The sequence below is a fragment of the Melospiza melodia genome, chromosome 8, assembly GCF_035770615.1.
Source record: "Melospiza melodia melodia isolate bMelMel2 chromosome 8, bMelMel2.pri, whole genome shotgun sequence".
NCBI lineage: Eukaryota > Metazoa > Chordata > Aves > Passeriformes > Passerellidae > Melospiza > Melospiza melodia.
The window spans coordinates 5,417,287-5,442,572 of NC_086201.1; the positions used below are offsets into that span (position 1 = coordinate 5,417,287).

At 41.0% G+C, this 25,286-nt stretch overlaps 1 protein-coding gene across 1 annotated transcript in view; it reads left to right on the top strand.

Moving 5' to 3' along the window:
* Positions 1-24,725, top strand: part of LOC134420958 (von Willebrand factor D and EGF domain-containing protein-like) — a 173,135-nt gene extending 148,410 nt beyond the window's left edge. The window contains exons 25-28 of the mRNA XM_063161349.1: positions 829-924; positions 15,337-15,432; positions 17,164-17,259; positions 24,577-24,725. Of these exons, the coding sequence (XP_063017419.1) occupies positions 829-924; positions 15,337-15,432; positions 17,164-17,259; positions 24,577-24,725 (437 nt within the window). The remainder of the gene's footprint in view (positions 1-828; positions 925-15,336; positions 15,433-17,163; positions 17,260-24,576) is intronic.
* The last annotated feature ends 561 nt before the right edge of the window (positions 24,726-25,286 follow it).

The window sequence follows — 25,286 nt, forward strand, 5'->3', positions numbered from 1 at the left end:
ATTCTCTTTTTTAATATGGATCTAGTAACTCCTGAATCTGGGAATATAAACGCACCCTTATTATCAAAACTACTTCAACATTTAAGTTCTTTGCTCTTACTCTCTTTTGTTTCCCATATTCCTAGATTCATGTGGTCCTGATGTATATTTTTGCAAGTGAATGATTCACACAGAAAAATCTAATTGCAAATAGAGCTTGCTGGAAACTTTTTTTTAATGATGTTGGGGGTGAAGGGGAGAGTGAAAATTATAGGCTGTAACTTGATGTCTTGCTCTTGAACACAAAAGGTGATTTTCAGCATCTAGGTGATTTGAAATTTTTGCTCTCAAGTGTTGTGGTTTAGACAGAGCTAAAATTTGAAAATAAATATCCACATTCATGGGATCTGAAATTGATGGCAGGATATAATGGATGGATGCTGAAGGACAACAATGCCCTTCCTTCTGCGTCTTTGAGAAAGGGAGGAGAAACAGCACCAAGGCCAAGTTAGCAAATGTCCAACGCTGATCTGTATTTCATGGGGAGAAGCCCTTGAGGAGGTGACAGAGACTTCAAAATCTGAAACCATTGGGAATACTCTGACCACTTAAATATCTAAGAGACCCTCAGGTGCTGGGAATCACGTCCTACGTTTGTGCCACAAACAACACAGAGTCAGGGTCTCCACCCAGGCAACAGCCCAAATCACCCTTTGGGGAGACACCTTCCCAAAAAACACCTCTGTGAGCTGCCCTCCCAACAGAGGCACCCAAATGAGGAGCCTGTGCTGTGACAGGGCTGACCCCAGGTGAGCTGGGTGCTCAGAACATTTCCTTTCCTCTCCCCAGCTGTTTGCATCCCCCCCTGTAAGAATGGTGGCCGCTGTGTCCGGACCAATGTCTGCTCCTGTGCCCAGGGCTACACTGGAAGGAGGTGCCAGAAAAGTGAGTCTCACACATTTCCCTTTCAGTTCTCTGACTCCTAAACACCTTTTCTCCCTTTTGTGCCTGTTCCACAGAACATTTAGCCTGTATTTGTGCTGTGATCACCTGTATTTCCATCAGAGCCCATAATATAGCCAAAACCAACTTGTTAATTAGAATAAGTCAAGTCAAAGTAGGGAGGAGAACATTTTGCTGGAATCCTCTCTAAATATTTCATGCATTCAAAATGAGGAACATTCATATTTGGAGATTAATTAATTATTTTGCATGAAAGACTTTTTTGGGGGAAAAAATCAGGGCCAAAGGCCAAGAACCTGACTAAGATCCTTAAAAATATTAGAAAGTCATAGTTCCAGCTTAATTAAGGTAATTGGTTAACAGCCCTTTATCCTTGAATTTGTTCTTGTCACTGAAAACTCCCTTTTTTCACACTACCATCAGCATTAATATTTGATTCTTCGATTCTTCTGGGGAAATAGGTTATTTTGGCACTTTTACAGACTCAATTGCTCAACAATATCTGTCAGCCAGGGGGTTTAGGATATGTATGCGAAAGCTTTTTTTTTTTTTTTTCCTTTATTACTTCTTAATCAGTTTGAAATTGGCAAGAGGGGAGCTGTGAAAACAACCATTCTTGGCAGGAAGAATCTGTACATTTCCAGAGCATTTTATGTCTCTCACACACAGAGGGGAAAAAGGAAAAAAAAAAAAAAACAGTAAAAAATTCCCTGCAGCAACAAAAGCCCTCTGATTCCCCACGCTGCAGCTCTCCCCTCCTTCAGCAGAGAGGGTCGAGGCGCACAGTGCACGACTGAATAGTCTGTTCTGGCAGGAATGTGCTGGAGGGAGAAAAAAGGGAGGAAAAAAAAACCTTATGTTTGGCATCCTGTTTTTGAGGTTAGGGAACATTAGAGAAGTGCTGTTTCCAGCTCTAAACACCCTGCCGCATCTCCAGGCAGATCAAAGGGAAGCGTGCTGGTGATGATTGCAGCCCAGCAAAGCGCTCCTCCAAACTCCACCAACTCACAGCAGGCTCCTCTCCACTTTCCAGAAGTTTCTGAGGTTTTGTTGTCCGTCTTGCTATAATCTTTTGCAAAAATTTTTTTTTTTGAGGTGATGAAAACAATTTTGTTCTGTGTGATCCAAGCCTTCATTCTACTTCAGTAACTGCTATTTAGTCTGGTTTATTTAGTCTAGTGTTATAACAACTCAAATAAAGGGCCTGTGAATGTGATGAATGAAGAGCAACATAATTAAGTGGAAAGAAAACACTACTTTTTGCTGATTCTTACTGGCCATTGACTGCTAATTGGTGAAAAATGTTGAGCAGTGTTTCTTTTTTCTTGCCTAAAATCAAGAGGACATGGGACAAGTATAAAGATCCATCAAAAGAAGCAGTTAATTATCAAGATTTCGTAACAAGCAGTTTCTCTTAGAGCTGTATGTCTTCTTATTGTTATATAGAATAACTTCTCTAGCAATAACCTCTAGAATAACTTCTCTAGAACAACCTCCTCTGTCAGAGGTTCCAGATTTTGCAGCTCCCTCGGAGCAGAAGCCCACAGGGCACAGCAGAAATCAGTCTCAGCTGACCTTTGCCAACTTCCCTCCCCACAAAATGCAGAAAACCAGTGCTCCCAGCAGTGGGGGGCTGCTCTCTGTCCCATAAACACATCTCACCCCCTTTTCAGGCATGATTTCATGTCATTTTTCATCAGGTATGGACTAGATTGGAGGACTAGATAGAATACGTGGCATACACTGAAAGGCTAAAGTGTGAACACAGGCACATGTTCCTAACTATACACAGACAAATGAAAAAGTAGAGAATAAGTCCCTAGCATGAAGAATTCACTTTTTTTCTTAAATAAAACATGTAAAAACTATATTAAAAACTGCTTGTAAAATCTACCATAATATCCATTTGAAATTCCAAATAGAGCTGAGTATCATGCTGCTCATTCTGCAGTGTCACTAGCAGTAAACATATCAGTATTTATACATCAATCAGGTTAATTTTGATAATCCTGAGGCCACCTGGGGCAGCTGACTGTGCAGAGGTGAGGCAGCCCCATGGGCTGTATGTCTGAGTGCTCAGAAATCCAGCTGGGAATTTTTGTGCAGGGCTTCTGCTGGCCTTCCTGGGAAGGGTATGGCAAGAAGAAATCAGGAAAAACCAGTAAATTTCTGCTTTACAGAAGGTTTTTTTCTGGATTTAAACATCTTTTCTGTCAAGTTTGAAGGACTCCATGCAAGGTAGCTGAGCCCTGAATTTCACAGGACATTTCAGCTTGCAGAGTTGTAAAATCCACACAAAGTGTGAGGGGAAAAAATGCACATATCATGACAGCAAAGCTGTGATCAGTTGTGAAGTTTACTGGAAGTTTAACACTGCATTATCTCCCTTTTCCAAATCAGCAGGACAATGTCAGAGAGGCTGCTAAAGGTGAACCTGTGGCCCAAATCACAGCTCAGTGGTGTCCCCTGTAGCTGCCAGGTGACCTCACCTGAGAAACGTACAGGTGGCTTAGCCACAGTGATGAATGTGACAATTCTGAGAAAAAACAAAAAAACCTTTTGAAGGATTTTATCATTATTCTAATTGTTCTTTGCACTCTGAATATGAAATTGCTGTGTTTTCATGTACTTTTACACATCGAGTACAGTTTCAAACACTTCTGACAGCAAAAATGCTTTATTATGTACTTATATATACTCAGTCTATAATCTTAGAAATTTGGGGTGGATTATTACCTGACTAATAAAACCTATCAAGATAGAGTGAGTAAACTTAATACTAAGGCAGATAAATTGGCAGTTAATTCAATGTTGTCAGTGTTTGATACATTGATATTGTTTCCACTGCTTTTAGACGTTTCTCTTTCCTTCTTAATATCTCACCTGCAGGGACAGAGAAAAAAAAAAAAAAAAAAAAGCTTCTATTTAATTTTGGCAGCTTCAGGTTCTCAATTGAAGGAGATAATAAAAACTAAAAGCCACACAACCCATCAAAGAGGTTATTTTTGAACTGAACCCAAACAGGCTATTGGTTTATTTTAAACACATAGAAGCACGGCTTAGGGTTTTCATTTTTATCCCTGTACAGTTTGGAATTTCTGCCTTATGATTTTTGGTTTCATCCCTGTACAATTTGGAATTTCTGCCTTATGAATTGTATTTTCATCTCTGTACAGTTTGGAATTTCTAATACTGTCGGCATGACAGCCAAAAACGAGCAGGACACGGTGGTGGCACCTCATCTTTTCTATTCAGGCTCGTTCTCCTTTTCCTCCTGAGTGTGTGAAGGAAGGCATTCAGCATGAAAGTTTGTATTTTTTATCTAAATAAACATCACTCCAAACCCCCAAAAAGTGTAAATCAGGGAGGTGTGAGTGGCTGCCAGCTGCAGTAAGTGCCTGGTGATTATGCAGAGCAGACACCCACACCCGGGCACGGGTGGCAGAGCTGACAGGGAAATGTGTGTTTGTGCATAAGCAATCTACAGCCTCATATTCTCATTTGAGAAGGATTGTTCCCAGTGTGATCAGTCTTGTTGAGAGGGAAGACGCAAATGCTGGCAGCACCTCAAAATAAAATATGTTTCTGGATCAACTTTGCATCCAACAAACACGCTCGGGCGCTGGAGAAAAACTGTTTGTGCAGTGGTTTGAATTCCCCTTTGAAAAACACAGATTTAACAATCCTGGGATGTCAGTGCTTTTCAGGAGGCTTTAAAGCAGGGTTCTGACTGATATCTACTGCATCCCTACAAAAATTATAAGCAAAGACAACACAGTGGGTTTCCTTTATTTACTATGTGTATTTTCATAGGACTGCTCTACAAACAACCTTCAAAAATGAAATCCCATAAAAGCTGAGTTTTCTTAGGAAAGGTTGGAATGAAGAGCAGGGGAGAGGAAGAGGGATTCGCGGGACACACATTTATCCTTCCCTCTGCTGTCTGCTCCTTGCGAGCGCATCTCTGAGCGAGAAAAGGCGAGCCACAGCTCCCTCTGGAGCTCATCAGCGACAGAGGTCAGGGAGAACAGCATCCTCCTGCTGCCTTTCCCAGCGCACCAGGCACCCCTGGAGCCTGACCTCAGCCCCTCTCCTGGCACTGCCTCATGGCCAGACAACACAGCCAGAGACAGGGGGTTTGCTCCCCACGTAAAACTGAGAGCGAGTTCCTGTGTGCATCTGTTTCATTGTGTTGGGCTCAATCCTGATGAGTTTGTACCACATAAATCATCCCACTGACACTGGGGCTTTGCAGATTGGATCTCAGAGTTAGGAGATAACTATTTCTCCATTTCAGTAATTCCTGCAAGCCAGGATTTATAGCCAATTCACAGCGTGCAATATAACTCACAGTCATTCCTCCAGCTCTGCTTGCTCCTCTTCCCTCCTCCTTTCTTTTCCCTTCCTGGTAGCATGAGGACTTTCCTTGCATGGGAGCTGGAGGCAAACTAATTGGAAATGTGAACACTGGGTTTCAAAGGCAGCTTTTTGCTAGGCAATGTCATATTGTGAAAGTCACTGATTTCCCACATTCCAGCCTTCCCATGTAATGTTTCTGTGCATTACTGCCTCGCCAGCTGCATAAGCAGGAAGTTTTACTGCTCAACAAATCAGGCTCCCACCGAGTTGTCATCTTGACACTGTGTGATATATTCTCTGCAATGTCTTCACTGAGTAGCCAGATTGACTTCAGCTATCAAAAACCAGCCAGTTTGCAAGCCAAAGGTCCAGCAAACCCTCCCACACAAACAAGCAGGGAACAGACCACGTATCTCATCCAAATGGATGGAGAAATCACTCACAACAAACTTGCTTTTCATACAGCAAGGATGTGCTTCAAAGCAACAAGTGTTTGTCTAAGATTCCTGGACAGCAAATATGCTTGAACATATTTGGGTGTTTGGAAGGAAATGAGCAGCTGCTTATGGCAAACAGAACTGTAACTCCCTGTTCAAAGCAACAAAAGTACAAAGGTTTGTGGGCTGGCTTGTCCCCTGGTTGGTGCCCAGTCTGGAGACACTGGAAGAGGAAACACTGGTCTCAGTTTTTACTTGATTTCCCAGTCTATGTAACAGAATAGGTTCATATTAGATGTCATCTGCCTCCCCTGGGCAGGAAATACAACAGAAGATGAACAAAAAAACCCCAAAAAACAAACAAACAAACAAAAAAAAAATCAGGCTTCTGCTGTCTTTCCTCTTCAGCTGAACAAAACATGATCCATGCATCCTGCCTGGGGGGAACAGGGAGAGCTGTGACTTCCCAGGAGACAGGGACTCAGGCACAACCTGGTTTTTGGTGTGCTCTCAGAGCACTGCTCCTCACTGCTCACCCTTAGTAAGGATTTGTGACAAAACCATTAGTTGGCCTTTCTTAAAATGTAAATCTTTTCATATATATGTAGCTGATGCATTTATTGTAATAGGAGGTTTGAGTACATGCATCTGTCTAAATTTATTTTTCAGGAGGGGAACAAGAATAAATCTGGTTAAGAACTGAATATATTTCCTAAACAAGCCCAAAAGTGTTATTAAATTTTTTATTCATTCTATAAGCCGAACATTCCCAGACTACAGCATGAATTTTACTAGAGTTGAACATCTAAATTTTAATATTCTTTACCTATATCTTAAATGCACTGAAGAAATGGGCCAGATCTGCTGCTGTATGTAAAAGCATGCTCAAAGCAAAAGAAAAGGGATTCCTGAATTACTGCATCTCTCTTTGCAGTGAGTTTCTGTGTGACAAAAAGTGCTTTTTGCCCACTAATTGATTTAAGAAACAACATTTTGGGGATCTATTTTTTTGATAAAAATATTTTTAAAACGTCTCTTAAAAAAGGAGCAATGGATCTATCACTTAAAAAGCCCAGAGGACAGATGGTCATGGAGATTAATGTTGTCTGTTTATCCACAAAAAGACACAGGCAAGACAATCCTCTCCAGCACTGATTTCCATGTAAGCTCAAGCTGATTTCTGGGGCAGATAATAACAGGGTGATGAAGAGATTGGTGCAGTGCCAGAGCAGGCAGCAGCCCTATTCCAAACTTCCTGACCAGATCCTCATTTTTTAGCTGGGTTATCAACCAGAGCACTGCACCCTGTGGCTGCTCCCCTTGCCTTGAGACTTGAATCTCCCTTTTCTTTTGCACAGATGAAGATGAACCAAACTGCACCAAGCAGGGCAAGGAGAATGAGCCCAAATGGCCTGAATTGCAGGGCAAGGAGAATGAGCCCAAATGGCCTGAATTGCAGGGCAAGGAGAATGAGCCCAAATGGCCCAAATTGCAGGTCATCCTCAAGCACAGTGCTGCAAAAACAATCAACAGAGGAGAAGCTGTGTGTATGAGCCCTCCTTCACTTCTCATTCAGGCATGACAAGGAAGCAGCTCAGCAGAACAATTTATAAACAGGCTGGAATGGTTCACTGACCTAATAAAACACAGAGCATTCGTCAATGAAAAGAAAATGTTACCAAACTCAAGCCCCTAACAAGCTGGGAATATGACCTGTGCTGAGAGTATACTTTGCAATTCCCCACATTAATTATACACTAACAGTTGCAAAGCTGAGAATAAAGTAGAGCTATAGGCTTTTTCAAATTAATAGTGTTGCAATCAGACTAAAATGAGAAAAAGGATTTACTAATGGTTTCTAAATCTCACAGTTCCTGGCAGAATATTCCCCAAACATCTAAATATGCACCTACACGTGCTTTGTTTATGGTGGCTTCATTCTGCAAAGTGCTGAAGTATTCCACAGCTATCCCAACACACTATTGCATGTCCAGAGTTTCACCTGACAATAGGCAAAATGAAGATGATGAGACCAAGACAGAGACATTTCAGTCCAAGGGGAGTGGGGAGTCCCCTGCCTGTATTGCAGTGACATTCCCCACTGCTTCCCTGAGGTTTAGGAGCCTTGCCTACCACTCACTCCCAGCTGTAGCCATGATATTTTCTGAAAAATCCCTCTGCCAGGATTTTTTCTCTTGAGAAGCTGAGAAGCCTCAGAGGAAAAAGAAAAACATTGATTATCTGCTGTTGTGGAATGCAACAGGTGCATCTGTGATTGGTCTCATGTGGTTGTTTCTTATTAATGGCCAATCACAGTCAGCTGACTCGGACTCTATGAGAGTCACAAGCTTTTGTTATCATTTCATTCCTTTCTTAGCTGGCCTTCTGATGAAATCCTTTCTTCTATTCTTTTAGTATAGTTTTAAGGTAATCTATATCATAAAATAATAAATCAGCCTTCTGGAACATGGAATCAACATTCTCATCTCTTCCCTCATCCTGGGACCCCTGTGAACACCATCACACCCAGGGGATCTTTTGGAGGTGGAGATGGAGAGATCAGGAACCTCCTTGGCTGCCAGAAGATGTTATCAGCTGCTGAGAGCAAACAGGGTTGCAGTGCATCACACACTGACTCTGGCAGTGCAGCCTGGCAGCTCAGGAGTTTTTCCATACAGCAGTAATTATTTTTCTCATTTTTACTGAACTAATAACTAAATTAGATTTATTTCCCGCTTTAATATCTCTAAAAGGCCCCATAAGTATATCAGAGTACACATCAGAATGAAGACCCAGACATAATTAGGCAAAGCACTGACATTGCACTGCTATCTATATGGTTTGCAATTTTTCTGACCATTTTTTTCTCCTGAAATATGTGCTAGGTCATGCAAACTAACTCCTATTGTTAGAGCTCTGTGGTAAAGTGAATATATTAGAAATGCAAACTGTCACCACAACCATCACAATTACATTTACAGCTCCCTCTGTGTCTTGTAGTAATTTGTTCTCCCGCACTGCATCCCTCAGAGGTTTCTACCAGATTATTTTTTATTATTCAGAAAGATAATTTATTGAAGAAGTGCTTTGCATCTCTGTCAGAGCTATGTGAAGCGAGAAATAGGGTGAGCAAACCTCAAAATGATTGGTAGCTTGATATGGATAAGGATCCAAATTTTAGAGCATTGCACAAAATTCGGAATTTTATTACATGACAAGTATTCTTTCTCCCTAAAATTTAATCTGTGCCTTTAATTACTGGCATTCAATGGATCACACATCTGAGGTTACTCAGACAGAGCTTGCAGAGAAAGTTATTCCTTTATTTACAAACCCAAACCAACACAGATGGGGAATTTCAGATAAAATCAAGCTGTGGGAAAACATATGTGCCTAAAACTCAGCATGGGCAAAACTATTTCCTCACTGCCCTTGGAAGCAGAAAAAAGGGGACTAGAAATTGCTGGTGTCCCGAATCCATAACGTGTTTTTCAGAGCTGTGTGCATTTGGGACCTTCACAGCAGCAGATATATTGGTACATCCATCTCACTAATGATCTGTGGAGCATCAGTTATACCCTCTAAAGGGTGAATGACATTTTTCTACCTCCACTAGTTCCTGCCAGTAGAATCCAAACAATGGTGTCCTTTGTTAGAAACATCTTTTTTTGGCCAGAACACACCCATTTGGGGATTTTTTTTTTATTATTTATTTTAAAGGATTGAGAGTCACTCAGCAAGATCAAATCTTTATTTGGAGCCTAGAAGAATCCAAAGAGTTGTTCCCTTTCTGCAGTCAGGATGATGATTCATCCCAGCAGTGCTCCTTGGGTGCAGAGTGTACACAGAGGGATGGAGTGCCTTCCTCCAGTGGATCAATTAAACTGTGCAATTTGGTGAAACTGCTGCTCTGACCTTCCAGTTTGTGTCCTGTGAAAGGGATCAGCAAAATCCCCACAGTGCCATGGTCATGCCATTCCTGGCACAGAGCTTCTCCACCTTCATTTTGTTTTATCAATAGGTGATATATTGTACCTACAAACACTTGAAAGGGCTAGCTTTAGCACAAAATCCACTTTTTTCACATTTACTGGCTTCATTTTTGTCCACAGCTCTGCTTCTGCCAGCTGTATTTCCCTGGCAAGAGCAGTCAGTGATATTTTTAAATCTGTGCCATGCTCTGTGTCCATACTGGGTTGCATCTCCCCAGCTCCAGCTCTCTGCTTTTGAGGATGTCACACCAAATCAAGGTAACCACTAAGCAGCAAGGAGGAAACAAACATTAAAACAACAAACCTGAGGCTGATCAAGCTCCCTGCTCCACAGAAGAGCAATAGAACAAGTTGAAATATTCACTGGACCCACAGAGAAATCATCAGCTCAAAACCAACACCGGCCAGAAATAAAAGCAGGGCCTGTGAATCACCCAGAAATGTCAGCACAGGGATGGTGGCTTAAGGGATAAGTTGAAGTTTCTACCAGTAGGTGTTCTTTTGGCTGCATTTCTGTGCTCTTTGTCAGCAAGATACAGCCTGATGCATTGCCTTGGCTGGCCCACACAGATGTTACTGCTTGAGGCTATTTTCTCTCTTCCATCCAAAGGCAGGATGCACCCAGAAGCAGGTCAATTTACTCAGCTTCCACAGGAGGAAAAAAAAAGAGAGAGAGAGAAAAAAAAATAAAAGAAAAACTATTTTGAAAACTACATCCTCTAATCAGCACTGCAGGCTGATTCACTGTCTCCTCATCAGAGCCTTGGCTCAGGATACCTGATGACAGGTAATTTTGATTCAGAAAGAAATAGTCTCTGCAGTCTCATGGCCAGGAAAGGACAAGGATGTTTCAGTTCCTGAAACATTGCAGAAGATCTCTTTATTCTAATATGTTGATATGTCTTATTTCAGCAAAATTAAAAGCTTTTCAGTACTTATTATCTCCTTCTAGTGAGAAACAGTGCAATGAGCTCCTTTTGGCTAAAGGTGGCTTAGGTTAAACTAGGAAAGTTTTTGATAATCCACAGAAGCAGTGGAGGTTTGGAGGGCATGTCTGGCTGTTTGTAATCTCTGTATCTGGTCAGCAGATACTGCTGCTTAATGGTGTGACCCTTCATCCAGCAAAGCATGTCCAGTGCTTAACTTTGCCCCCATTCCCATCTGGCTATGCATTACAGAGATATTTTGCTTTAATACTGTTTATATTTTAGTAGGAATGCTGCTGCAAATCAATGGGAACAAAGGCAGGCAGCAGAAGCCACTGAAATTGTGGGTGTCCATGGCTGGTGCTACTCACAGCAGGAGAACAAGGCTCACTTCTAACACATTTCAGGTGTTGAGGAGTTTTAGTAATTTACAGAAATATGTATTTTGCAGGCAAGTTCCTCTCTTTGGCTGACAAGGCAGAAGGTCTGAATACCTTGGAGATTTTAGGGGTGAAGAGTTTGGTAGGGAGCTTCATGGAGGTTGATAAAAGAGTTTCAAAAAGCACTTCACTGGGTCAAGTGAGCCTAGAGGGGATAAGCCATGAAAAGGGTCACAGGAAATTTTAAGTGATTGTAAGGTCAAAACACATTAAAGCCATCAAAGAGAAATAGCTGCTGCATTAACCAGAAAACTCAGGAAGCTGTGAATGCCTTTCAGTGTGTGGGAGGAGTGTGCCTGTTTTATGTGATGCTCTGTGCAACACCTGTGTTTTATCTTTACACCTGCAGCTGCTTGTTACCTTATCAAAACCACTCCTTCAACCTGAAATACAGCACAGAACCACACTGCTCCTTCAACCTCCATCACCACCTTCAGCAAGGCTGACCCCATCTAACCCACCAGGTTCAGGGAAACAGAAAATCATGGAAGTGGTTCTGAGCTGTAAATGGTGGCCTCACAGAATTGTGGCACATTACAAGGCTTGAGAAACACCACACAAATGTGTTTATACCCATGGCATTAGGACCAGTCCCCAAGAGAGATGGAAAACTTATCAAACCCTTCAGTCTCTGGGTCAATATGCCAGGGCTTTCTTAAGAGGAGGGCAAAAAAAAATAAGTGAGTCTTTTCAAAGTCATGCCAGTACCTGGGAGGATTGCAATAATTTGATTTGCTCTCCTAGTGTCTGATAATTTATTTAGTTTTCCTGTGAGAGGCTCTAGCATTTTTGTTTGCTATTTTGAAATTGGAACTCCTCCACAGAGGCCAAGGAGTGGGACCAGAAAGGATCCAAACTAGTTATCATTAACAAATGTTGAAGTCTGCCTGATGGGTATTGAGATGGAGTTGTACTTAAGTTAAAGAAAGGGAGGACAAGGTGGAGGTGTCAGGAAGGAAAAGGGGAGAGATAACACTGCATTCATTTACCTAAAGGTGAATTCCTTGGCAAAAAGAGAGTTTCACAGGCAGGCAGAAGTGCTCCTCCAATTCAGAACAGGTTTGGTACTGACTAGAACCTCAGTTCACTTTGAATTGAATTCCTTTGGATTTATCCCTGCAGTCAGAGATGCCATAAGTAATAAAGGCAGTTCATGCTATATTTTCATAGCTACTTGGTCATTTGTAAGGCAACTGAACCAAAAAACAGGCAGAAATGGAAGGTTGAAAGTCAGTTTGAAGTTATGTGTTTTATTCAGATCAAGACTGGACCTCACCTGTTGCTGAAACCATTGCTGAATTACTAATTTGACTCCCTGAAGCTGGGTCTGCTGTCACTACAAAGAAAAAAAAAAAAAAACCAAAAAAACAACAAGAATGTGATTGTTTGTGTAAGGTTAAAAATATACAGAAAATATAAGCAACAAAAGAAAGAAGAAAAGGTGAAATCCATCTGAACAAGTGCTGCTGTCCTCATTGCCTTTTCTTGATTTTACTTTCTAAGATATTGTCCAAGTTTCAGACTATCTCAAAACAAAATCTATAGATTTTCAAGTGATTTTAGGAGAGCAGGTTAGTGCTGGGGACATTATGGTCCATGAATGTCAAAAAGCACAAAGTGTGTGGGATCTCAGCACCTCAGGACTGAGGTGCAGAGTGACCGAGACCACCCTTGGGGGGCTCAGAGGTCCTGGAATGTTGCCAGAAGTGTCTGGGGCTGGACTTTGATCCTGCACAGGAGACAACACCTGTGTGAGGATGGGAGGATCTCACTGGGATAAATGGTGAAGGGATAGGTTGATTGGAGTGTGAAACACAAGGTTTAGAATTTCAGTACAGGGGGGTCTAGAGAAACAATATGGAGAAATTGGGGCGTGTCCTGTCCTTCTTCTTCTTCTTCTTGGCCTCCATCTTCTGAGGTGGTGGTGGCACTTTGGGATTGGTTCTTGCTAAAAGTGCACTTGTCAATAAGGGTGAAAGGTATTGGGGAAAATAGGTAAATATTGTATATGTAATTTTGGGTATAAAGATAGGTGACCGCCCCGGGGGCTCTCAGTGTGCTCATGGCTGGCTGCTGTGCAGACCTCTGTCGGGCAGAGAGAAAATCTTGTAGATAAAAACTAATAAACACTGGAGACCGAGAAAAAACCTGAAGACTCTTTTCGTCCTTTGGAGCGCGGGCTGCCCAAGGCCACCCCGAGCTTTTCCAGGCCATAAAAACAGTCAAGAACGGGACAAAAGTGATTTTAAATCTAGAACAAAACTTCATTCTTTGGGCTCATCTTTTCTAAATTCTAAATGTCTGAGCTGTTTTATAATTGAACTATGAATTGATCCAAGATTGTGGATCAAAAATCTCTTGCTGGAGATGTGAGATCAAAGGGGAGAGAAAAAGGAAGAGGGAAAATAAGAGATTAAGTGATTTCAGAGTTATGGAGGCCACGACCCTTTGAACTCATGCAGGTTTGAACCAGTAGTTGCAGCATTTTTTAACAGCTCAGCAAGAACTGTGGATCCCTGTCAGCCTGAGTGAGCAGAGGCCAAGATTGCAGCATGGATCAGGAGAGGTGGAGAAGGAAGGAAATGGAGGGTGACAGTTTGAGGGCTGGGGTCCAAGCAGTCCCCACAATCCTGGCCATGCCTGCCCTGCCTAAGGGCAGGTCAGGATGCTGAGGGATCCAGGGGGCTTGGCACAGAGTGAAATGCAAATGCAGCAGCCAAGCAAGAGCAGCAATACAGCTCCAAAAGCTGCCAGAGCAGCAGCAGCATCTGGGCTGAAGGAGAGACCAGCACACAAAGTGCCACAAAAGCAATATTTCACTGCATCACAGCAATAATTAGGCAACCTAAATCTACCTACTTAAAAACACCTGATCGTCCCTGAGAGAGGAACAAAAGGTTATTCTCCCATCAAATAAAAGGGCAAATGCATTTTTGCATGCTGTCTTTTAGTAATCACCCCTATTTTGGGGCTCTATCAGGATTCCAGCTCCTACAGCAGAGGTCTGAGGGGGGACTGTGGTCATGCAGGGTCCTGCAGTCAGGATTGCTGCAGCATTAACACTCACTGATGCGCACAAAGGCAGCACAACCTGGGGGCTGATGGAGGCACTGCTGTGGTTTATCTGCTCTGCTGAGAGGAGCTGGGTGTCCCACAGCCTCCCATCCCTGCAGGCAGGGAGGAACAGCACCAATTACCACGGGTGGGAAGGGGTCACTGCCAGCTCCACTGTGCAAACAAAGCTCTGGACATGGCAGGAGCCCTTGGGCACAAATGTGCTCTCACACCTTCACTGCCAAACTCCTCCTGACTTGGCTCTCCTAGCCCAGAGCAGCCACTTGCTGTGTTACACAGCTTTTTGTACTCCACCCAATTATCTGATGCCTCCTTCCATGTAAAATGCAAATCTTTCCCACTCCCACCATACTGGCACTGCCATGTTTGTGAATTACCCAGCCCATGATGGGTGCTTCCACACTTACCTTAACAGGCAAGGAGAGGCAGGACAGGAGGAATTTGGGTACCTGCCTATGGCACCTCCCTACATCAAAGCAGGCTGTGTGACCTCCCAGAAATGTGAGATTTTAATGTTAAATGTTCTAAAACAACATTGACAAGTACAGCTTAATCAAAGAGACAAAGACTAGCTATTCAATTTTTTCATGAAGTCAACAAAAACCACATCTTGCTTCTTGTGTTTGAAAGAACAACTCAGCTCTCACATCTTATTTGTACAAAAGAATAAAATAAAAAGGAAAGTATTTTAAAAAGTAATAGTTCAAAAGAGCAGTGGAAGAATAGATCTCTAGGATTTTTGCTTGGTTGAATGCAAAATCGCACCCAAAACTGTGTGAAAACAATCCATCCTCATCAAGGCTTTTCTTATCTATAAGAACATCTGAGAACATGAAGGAGGAATTTTCCCATATGGAAGTGAAAGCTCTCACAATCTTTGGCCTGTCCTCTTGCTTTTCTGAGAATCTTTGTATTCAGACACTCTGATTACAAAGATTCTCAGAAAAGAATCTGCCACCAAAAATTTTCCACGTCACAGCACTTCCCATAAGGATTTCTGGCACCTATCAAGCCTCTGTGTTTCAGATTCTCAATTCCAAACCACTTCCCTGTTTCTTTTTTTTAATTACAAGCCAACTAATCTTCTGCAAGGAAGCAAGTGAGCCTCCACTGAAGTCTTCCCTCATTTCCCAGCCCCACATTCTTCCTTTGTTTGCTCCTGCAGGTGTGTGTGAGCCCTCGTGCATGAATGGGGGGAGATGTGTCCACCCCAATGTCTGCGACTGCCCGTCTGGCTGGAGGGGAAAGCACTGCAGCAAACGTAAGCACCCCTGCTCCCATCAAAGTTTCTATTCATTAGCCCAGTCAACAGCAATTTGCAACCTTCTAATACTAAAAACCAGCACAGAATCTGTTTTGCTACTTCAGCAGTTTGAAGAAATAACAGTTTTAAGTACAGGTGCTACAAAATGCTGTAAACACAATGCTTGCAGAGGAGAAAAAGCTGTGTGGGGGAACCCTGGTTCTGCTTCATGCAGCTCTGTTATACATCTTGTTATGGAAATTCATTTTTACAGTATTAAACTTGAAGCATTGATTTTATGTTTTAACAGCTTCACATATTTTGTTATATTCTGCTGAGAAATGTCATGTATTTCAAAGTACAGAACTATCTAAAGCCTGCTATAAAGCTTTCCAAACTGATGTACTCTCAAGGTCATCGGTGCATAATTTGGAGAATGACGTGTTCTTACCCTGTAACTCTGACTACAGTTACATAAAAATGTAATTAAAAAAAAAACCTCTCACCCTAAAATATTTTCAAGGAATATTTTTCCCTACATGGCTATTCATTACCATGAAGTTGACAGATAAACTGAATAAATTTATAATCAAGATGACATACTGTATGTAAACCAGATTAAAATATTGGCTTTTTACCCTTTGGGTCCTGCTAGTAAATATGATTTCAGAACTAGTGGCTTGAATTTATAATATTAATAATTTATTCAGAAATGCTGAAGGAAGGAAGTGTCTCTCATACATATACACCAGATCATGCACTCACTCTTTCAGGATCTCTGAACAAAAAATATATGTAATAAACATATCAAACTTTTCCATGAAAATATTTGTTTTTTTACACGGAATATGTAGTGCTTTAATGTATCACAGAGAGATTATTCTTAGCTGATGATGAGCTAAGCATTAGAAATGCCAAGTCTCCCAGTAGACAGTTATCAGAGATAAATTCCTTAAGAAGAAAATAGCAAAGATTCCTGCTCATCATACTGATGATGTGATGAACAGAACACACCCATTCCTTTGGAAGTCAGCTGTTGTGAACAGGCTTTAAAAAATAAATTTCTTAAAGAACAAAGAGGAGGCTTGTTGCATAAAAACAAGGTAAGCCTGTTTATTGCAAAACCAAAAAACTGGAAGCAAAGCCCCTGGATAAGCCAGAGACTTGTATAAACAACTTAGTAACTATAATTACAATACAGGGGTGCTTCCAGGGAAACTGGCTCCAAGGAAAGACCTGGGTGTCCAGGACCTGAGGCCTTTTAAAACCCCTCAACTCAGCTGATTGAGGTGCTCAGGATCCATGTTGTGACAGGCCCCTTCTTTCCGTCTTTAATTGGTTTATAGCTTGGATGGTTCTGAGCCAATCATTTTGGTTTTTTCACTTTTCATTGGTTGATCATTCCTCCAATCTTGCCTCTAGCTGAGGTAATGTTTCTAGAAAGCTCCTTGTTATTTTGCAATGACTGCCACTTTATCTTTTCCCTGGTTCCACTCCCCCTCCATAAATACTCAACAGCATTAGTTTCTCATACAACCAACTAGAATTAGTTACTTGTATTAACAAACATTTAACTTTACATACACACTTCTCAATTTAATTAACTGCTTTATCCTAAAAAGTTCAAATTTTTATTTCATTCATGACATCGGCCACCTGGAATAAAGCCAAGCAGGTGACATCTCACCAGCTCTTGAGCACAGAGACCCATCCCATCCACGCTCTCACTTGTTCCATGTCCCTTCCCAGCTGTTTGCCTGCACAGGTGTCTCCATGGAGGGGAGTGTGTGGGTCCCAACATCTGCCAGTGCCCTGCAGGATGGGTGGGAACGCTCTGCCAGACCCGTGAGTGCTCCTCGTTCCTGCACCTTGTAACCACCTCAGCTTTTTACACATCGCATTTTCTCCTCTATGTGTGTGTTCTGTCAGGTTTGTGCCTGAACTCAGTCATCTTGAAGGTCTTTTCCAACCTAAAAGATTCCATGATTCTATTATGTGTAAAAGTCAACCTTAAAGGATTTTTTCAATCTAAAAGATTCCATGATTCTATTACACATAAAAGTCAACCTTGAAGGTCTTTCCCAACCTAAAAGATTCCATGATTCTATTACATGTAAAAATCTACCTTAAAGGTCTTCTTTTCCAACCTAAAAGATTCCATTTTTCTATTACATGTAAAAGTCAACCTAAAGGTCTTTTCCAGCCTAAAAGATTCCATGATTCTATTACGTGTAAATCAACCCTTACATGATTAGCACCTAAATCCTTCCTCTGATTTGTCAGAACTGTCCTATGCTGCCAGTAAAACTGGTTCTTTCAAAGACATTTCTAGACTCAACATAAGAGGCCTGACTCATCTTTTTTTCTCACATGGATGCTGACATCAACCTGTCAGACAAAATAAGTACTTTTTAAATTAAATCATTTGAAATACAAGGTAAAAAGGAGAGGTCAAGGAGAAAAGGAAATGGAGTACCCATTCTCTATGCCCAAGTGGCATTAAGCACAGAAATTCTGTGTGTCTGCTGACCTTAGAGGCTGACCCTGTAAATTCTGCTTGTTCAGAGTGACCAAGGTGGCTGGAAGTATTTCCATTTGGGGGGGTTGGAAGACTTGGAATGGGAAGAGATCTGTTATTGCCAATTACATCCAGGGTCACTTCAGTTAGTGGCTGCCATTAGCTTTACAGCAAAAGGGTATGAGGAAAATATCAAGGCATTATCCCCTGTAAAGGGCATTATCTCCTTTATCTCCCTTTCCCTCACACTCACAGAGCATAATTACTTATGGAAATCTTCTGTCAGCTAACTCCCAATGGCTGTGTAATTGTTTCTTTGTGCCAGCTGTCTTCTAGTTCAAACATGGGAATGTTTAAAGTTATTGATGGCATATTCTTGACTCAGTTCATAAAATAAATAAACAAATTGTGCTTGCTCCTGTGAAAGGCAAGTAGGACTAGCATTAACAATTTCTGCTGTCCTATGCAGGCACACAAGCCAGGTACATTTTATAGATTTATCTAACCTCTGAAACTTTGCTCCAAATCCCTTCATCTGCTAGTCATTCTGATTTTACTGCTTCTTCCCATAGTGGGAGGTTAAATTTTTTTTTTTTTTTTTTTTTGTCCTAAAAGGGTCTGGCTGAAACTCCCAGGTCCCACAGCAACCCCAAATTTCTGCTTTTTTAAAGAGAAGGAGAGAAGACTTTTGTCAGAGAGCAGATGGTGAGGCCTTACAATGCTGCTCCAGGGTATTCACAGTGAGGCAGGGGAACAGGAAAACCTTCATCCTCACAGATGTTAGGTATGGAAGTGTAACCCTGAAAGTGAGTCATGGTTCATGTTTTAATGGGAGGCTATTCCCTCAAACCCTGGGCTCAATGGAACAAATGTATTTATCTGTCTAAACATGAGAAGCCTCCTGATTGCCTCCCCTGCTCATCTCCTCCTCAGCTCTGGCAGGGCTGGGACCAACCCCTGGTTGGTGTTTGTGCTGCTCTTGTACTGCTTTGGCCTCTGTCCCACCTCCCAGCAGCACAGGGACCGTGGGCCAAACCCAGAGGCTCTGCCAGAACCCCTCAGCTTCTGGCAAGGAGCTCTTGGGTTCACCACCCCGCTCCCCTGTGCAAAACTGCTCTGTCACATTTAAGCTCCTGAGGTTTCCCTGAGCTCAGCACCCCTGTCTTGCTTGGATGTGTATTCCCAAATTCTGTGCTCCACTGTAACATCAGCAAGGCTGAATTCTACCTAGGTTTGCACCCCTTTAACCACAGTCTCTGGCTATTAAACTCAACAATGGCGCAAAATGTTCACATTGTAAGATAAGAAAGTAGTAGCTGTCATTATATGAAAATATCATTTCAGATAGGAAATTTAAAAATATATTTTGATTATATGAAAATGTTATTTCATTAAAATTATTTGATGAATATTAAAATATTGTTTCATATTTATATATTAAATAATCTATTATATGATAATATTATTCCATATTTATATTTATTTATTCTATGACATTAACTTAAATCAAAACTACAGGTTTTTATACTGTATTTGAATATTTTGGTTCATACTGTTGATTCTATATTTTTAAATTATTAATCTTTATTATCTGAATTTTGTTAATCTCAATAGTTTCCATTTCACAATGCAAATATTCCATCTCACTCTACAAGTAACAATTCAGAGGATAGGTGTTTTCATCAATCACTCTGTAATCCAGAATCCATTAGGGCAGGATTGTTTCCCAGGGGCTTTTTCAAGGGTAGGAGATGATTAGATAATCCCAGCTTCATTCTTTGTTTTCAGACTGTGAATTCACTTGAGTGCCCTTATCAGGATGGTGATGGAAATGCAGACACAGGTTTCCTGTACACCCTGAACTTCATTTTTTCCTCCCTGGCTTCCTAACACAATGAGGAGGGTGACTAAACCGCAGGACACACAGAGATTTCCATGACTATTTTCTGGACATGTCCCAGATGGAACAGGTCGTTGCAATCCTTTATACTGAGATAGCCAGAGCAGGTTCTTAAGCCAACAAAAGGAACAATGGACAAATACTAAGAAATCACCTTGGATATCTAGTTTTTGATTTATCTTTCATAAGAGTCCCATATCACCTCCATCTGTTCAGTTTCTAACTCACACAGGCCTGAGCTCACATGGACCATTCAAGAAGATGTTTGGAGGCAGCAGCTGCCACAATAATTCCTCTCTAAACATTTCCTTCCTTCAGCCTTCTACTAAACCAGAAAAGGCAAAACATTCTCTACTTTTAGGTCTCTAATAATTTAACTATTTTCAGCCTCAAATACTGATGTCTCAGAGTTTCTTGTTACATTTCACCAGGAACAAAGACATAGATCTCTATCACAAGTGATAACCCAAAAGGTTTCAACCCTTCAAAACCCACTAACAGTATCCTAGAACAGATTTTCCATTCTACTGCAATGAAGATTGGCAATGTCTAAGGCAGAATAATTTTATGTCTAAAATATTTTGAAAATGCCTCAGAGAGCTAGAATGGGCTGTAATATCAGAGGTAACAAGGAGTTTATAAAAAAAATTTGGAGCAGCTCTGCTACATTTTGGAGATGCAACCACACAGGCAGAAACTCTGCTTCTTTTGCAACGATGCACAATGAAATTGCATTTCCATGTCATGCAGTGAATTATGATTTCTTAATGCTAAAATCAGTCAAACTCACAATGACATTGCAGAGACATCTGTGAAGGAAAGTTTATTTACAGTTTCACAGGTCCCTGGCTGCAACTAGAGAACTTGGCAAGAGCAAAAACGACTTTCAGTAGACATTGATAATGGATAAAACACAATAGTCCTCCTTTATCAGACTGTAAATAAAGAGGTCAGTCAAAAGAGTCGTTTTCTTCCCCACTCATCTGCAACTGAACAGAATGGCTTCTGAAAGAGAATCGATAAAATAGGTCATTTGTCCCAACAAATAAGGTGTGTGGGGGAATACACACGTTAGCCTTGATAAATACCTGTGACTTTGAGGGGCACAGTTTAAGGAATAATGGTCAATTTTCAGACTGTACTGCAAATGTAGGGAAATAACCTTTTGGAAGAACAGGTTAAAAAAAGTAATTTGAAATATTCAAAGCATCTCAGTTATAGAAAAGTGCAGCTTTATTAGTGTAGGGTTCTTCCATTAGAAGCTTTTTTGTGTGACTCTGTTTTTATCTTCCATGGCTGCAAAAATATCCAAAACCTTGGGAGGAAAGGGAGGGTCACCATGTTTTCCCATCAGCGATTTCATTCCTATTCCATATTAGACACCACTTAAAAGCTCCATGCCTGTGGCTTCTCCTTGCCTCCTGTGCTGGTAACTCACATCTCTCTTTTTTTTCTTGGGCTCAGAAGGAAACATTGGGCCAAAGAAATGAACATCTGGCAGCAGAACCTGATCACCCCGACAGATACACCCAAAACACAGCTCAGTAAAGTCAGGAGGCTTCTGGCCAGGGGTACAGGTCTGCTGTTCAAGGCTCTGAATGCAGGATCAAAGTATAATTCTAACAATTAATTATAAAGTATAAGAAGGTTATAGTTGTGAAGGATGTTCATCATTAAAATTCATGCTGCTGTCTTCTGTTCTAATATTATTGAACCCATACTGGCTCCTCATTGCCCTTCAGAATAACTTCTCTTTATTTGCATGTTATAAGTGTCAAGCTTATGGCCTTATAATTTCCTCAATATTCTTCCCATTCTCTCTCTCTGCCTTGAACACCATCCTAGGCAGGATTTCCTCAAGCTTTCCTCTGTAACCCTTCCAAACCTTAAAAAAAAAGCAAATAATTTTGAAAAGAATGCCATTCGCATGCAAATTATAGCTCAGTTCTTTTAACATGCAGGGATAAAACTCCTTCTGTAATTGGCATTTATTGATTATAATTTTAACATAAGCTTAGCCTGTTAAATGACTTTGCTGAATCTGTGCAGGATAATGCATACATAGCTGGTGTCATTTTTAGTGTTTAGTGGCTTAGCATCCCTTGTAAATACATTTATGAAATATTCATTTGAACTTCAGCTCTGTTATTATCCTCTGTGATGTCAATTCCAATTTTCCTCCAAAATGTTTTTAACTTTTCTCCTAACTGAGCTCTTGTTTTTCTGAGCACTACAGAAAGAAGCTGGGGGATGAACAGGGAGTGATGGAAAGAAAAGGATGAAAAAAGGAGGAAATATTTTTCCCTTTTTAAAATGTTCACATACTGAGAATCAGGGAAATCACAGACAGAAAACAAAATCCTGGTACTTCATCTAATGCCCATGTGTACCAGAACACCCCCAGATGCTATAGGGATCTGTAGAAAATCTGCTTCTCTTTGCATTACCTGTTCCTATTTTATCTGCTACCAAGATGAAAGGAAACCCAGCTTCCATTTTTCTGCAGCCAATATTCATATCAAACAAATAATAGAAATATACACAATTCTTTCTCTAATGTTATTAACACAGACAGGTCTCTCTCTTCCTGCTTACCACACAGTGGAACAAAACTTGCTGGGGCACAAGGAGCCTTTTCTGTGTACAATGCAAACCCTGTTGGGAAATGGTTTTGTTCCAGTGAGCCAAACTCTAATTTTCCAATTGGAATTCTGTCTTTTCAGGGTTCCTGGAGGAGCTGGAGTAGCACTCCAGAGATGATAAGCTCCCTGTTCTAGCCTGAGTGTGATTTCATTCCTCCTTTGCCCCCTCCACACCCAGAATTCAAACTTGCCCCCTGCCCTCTCAGAAAAAGGAGAAATTCTGAGGTTTGCAGTTCACTATTCTGTACCTTAGGGAGATTTTTGCAACGGACACCCAACAAAACCAAGTTTCCTCCTTAAAATTTGTTTCAAAAACCAGCACTTTTGCCTTTGCAAAGAGGCAGGAATACATCAATGAGCCCATAGACCAGGAAGGCAAGTTCCCAGCTCCAGGTCACTGGAGTCCTACAGCCCACAGCCTCTGGCACAGCTGGCTTTTCCCAAAGGAGCCCCTGCAGGTCACAGCACAGGCAGCTCTGTGTGTGTTCTCATTCTGGACATGCTCTGGGGCAGTGCTTTTGACACCACAGCATGAGCTCTCACTCTCACTCCATAAAAACATTCTTTTGCCAAGCTGGTTACAGACTCTCATCTTTAAGATGTGTAGAGTGGCAGCAAACCTGGTTCTCTGCTTCTCTGCCCCATAGCTGTGAAGTTTGTTAGAGATATTTAGATTTTAAAAATCCTCACTGACAGAACAAGCCCAATACAAATTCCAGGTCATTCCATGCAGCCAAGGTCATTATAACAATTATTCTAACACTGACAATCACTTTTGGCTGCCTGAGGATCCCACAATGTGTTTCATAATAAAGTTTGCCCTGGTCTATCTCTGAGACTTCAGATCTCAACACCAAGACTTTGCACAAACTTAAATCAGAACCTAAGTGCAACAAACTGAAATTGTGGCATTTGATCCTTCAGCCCCTTGATCAACATTTTTTAATGTTGATCATCTGTAGGAAAAAGACAAATAATCTCATAGGAATACAGCAAATTCATTTAAATCTGATAGAACATCCTGCTCCATCATGAAGGAGATTGTTCACAGACATTTTATTATTTAGTCTGCTTTATTTTCAGCTCAGTGTGGTTGGCAGCTTCCTGTACTCCTTACACAAGAAAATGTAAGGAACCACTTGTTGAGTCACATCTGACCAGTTTTTAAGGCACTTAGTTTGACTGCATGAAACTAGGATACAATATTCTGGCAATATTTATAGAAGGTTTAGCTCATGAGATCTAATTAAAATACTATGTGATGAGTGTTCTTCTTGAATTGGTGCCCTCTGAATTGGCTGTTCTTTTTTCTCTATGCCAAAACAATGTCATAACAATGAAAATTGCTAATGAGGATGAGAAACCAGCTGAAATTTCACTAATTGCTTTTTTCTCTCTTAAAAAATAATAGAACACTGGTTCTTTTATTAACAGACTATCTTCAAATTGATGGGCCTTTATAAATGCATGTGTGCTCTAGATAAAACATTTCTCTGTTTTTTTTCCTTGGGATAAGTAGTTCATTAGTAAGTCTCTATGACCATGAAATCACATGCTCTTATTTGGTTTCCAGAGGTGTGAAGTTCACCAAATTCTCCCGTTTATTTATTTATTGTGATAGAATCACCTTTGGGAGTACATATTGATCTAGTTGAGGTGTTAGAACATGGGTTGGACTCGATGATCTTACAGGTCTCTTCCAGCCTAGAATTTCTGTGATTGTGATATTTTAACATATTCTTTCATCTCAGCTCAAGGTCAGCTCTTTTAACAGCTGTAATTTATTTTAACTGGATCAAAAGAAAATCAATTTTGGCACCAAATCTTGCCCAACCATCAATGCCCAGAATGTATCCTGCCTTTCAGAATTAGGCCTTGCACTGATCCATTTCCAGCTGAGCCAAGGTCATGACTTTGTCAGTCTTCTTTTTCCCCCATAAATGAGAAAAAAAGGAAAAACTAAAAATTGTAAACATGAGACACAGAGGCATGAGAAGCCTGTGACAAACCATCTTTAATTTTCAATATTTCTAAATATTCACATGCTTATTATGAGACTTAGAATAAATGGATTTCTAAAGAATTTTGTTTCTCATTTGTGGCACTTTGTGAGCAAAACTGTCAATCTGGGAGGAGATGCATCAGACCAAATGTCTGTGCTTGCACAAGTGGCTGTGCTGGGTCAGCATGGGAGAAGAAGGCAAGGCACAAAGCCACTGATCCTTGTGAAGACAAAAATAACCAGATATAACTGAAACAGCTTACAGGTAAATGAATAAACCCTATGGAAGATGCAAATAAGGTTAGAGAATATTTGAAAGGAACTTGAATGACTGCTCAGCTGCAAACTAGGCCAGTATTCAAGTTCTAGATAACTTTTTTCCCCCCTTTTTTATGCCTTACCCTCAATCAGACCTGTCTGACTACCAGAATGGCTATTGCACATCTGGGCCTGACCTGGCCATCACAGCAGTGAGGTTTTTCAGCCACAGTCATTGCCCAAACCACAAACACAATTCCTGTCAGAGGTCCTGGCTGTCCAACCTCCAGCTCTCAAACAGGAGGCTGCCCCATCATTTACCTGTACTAGAAGGCCAGAGGCAAAAATCAATGTATTTTCATTTCAATTGCATAACATATTAAGAGAAAGCATGAAACTCTATTCATATTAAGAGAAAGCATGAAACTCTATTCAAATAGTCGCTTAATTTTGTTAATGGTAATTAGAATTTAATATCACAATTAAACTCCGGTATAGATTTTTTTTAACAAGTACATTCTCCTAATAAACTACAGCTCCTACATCAACACT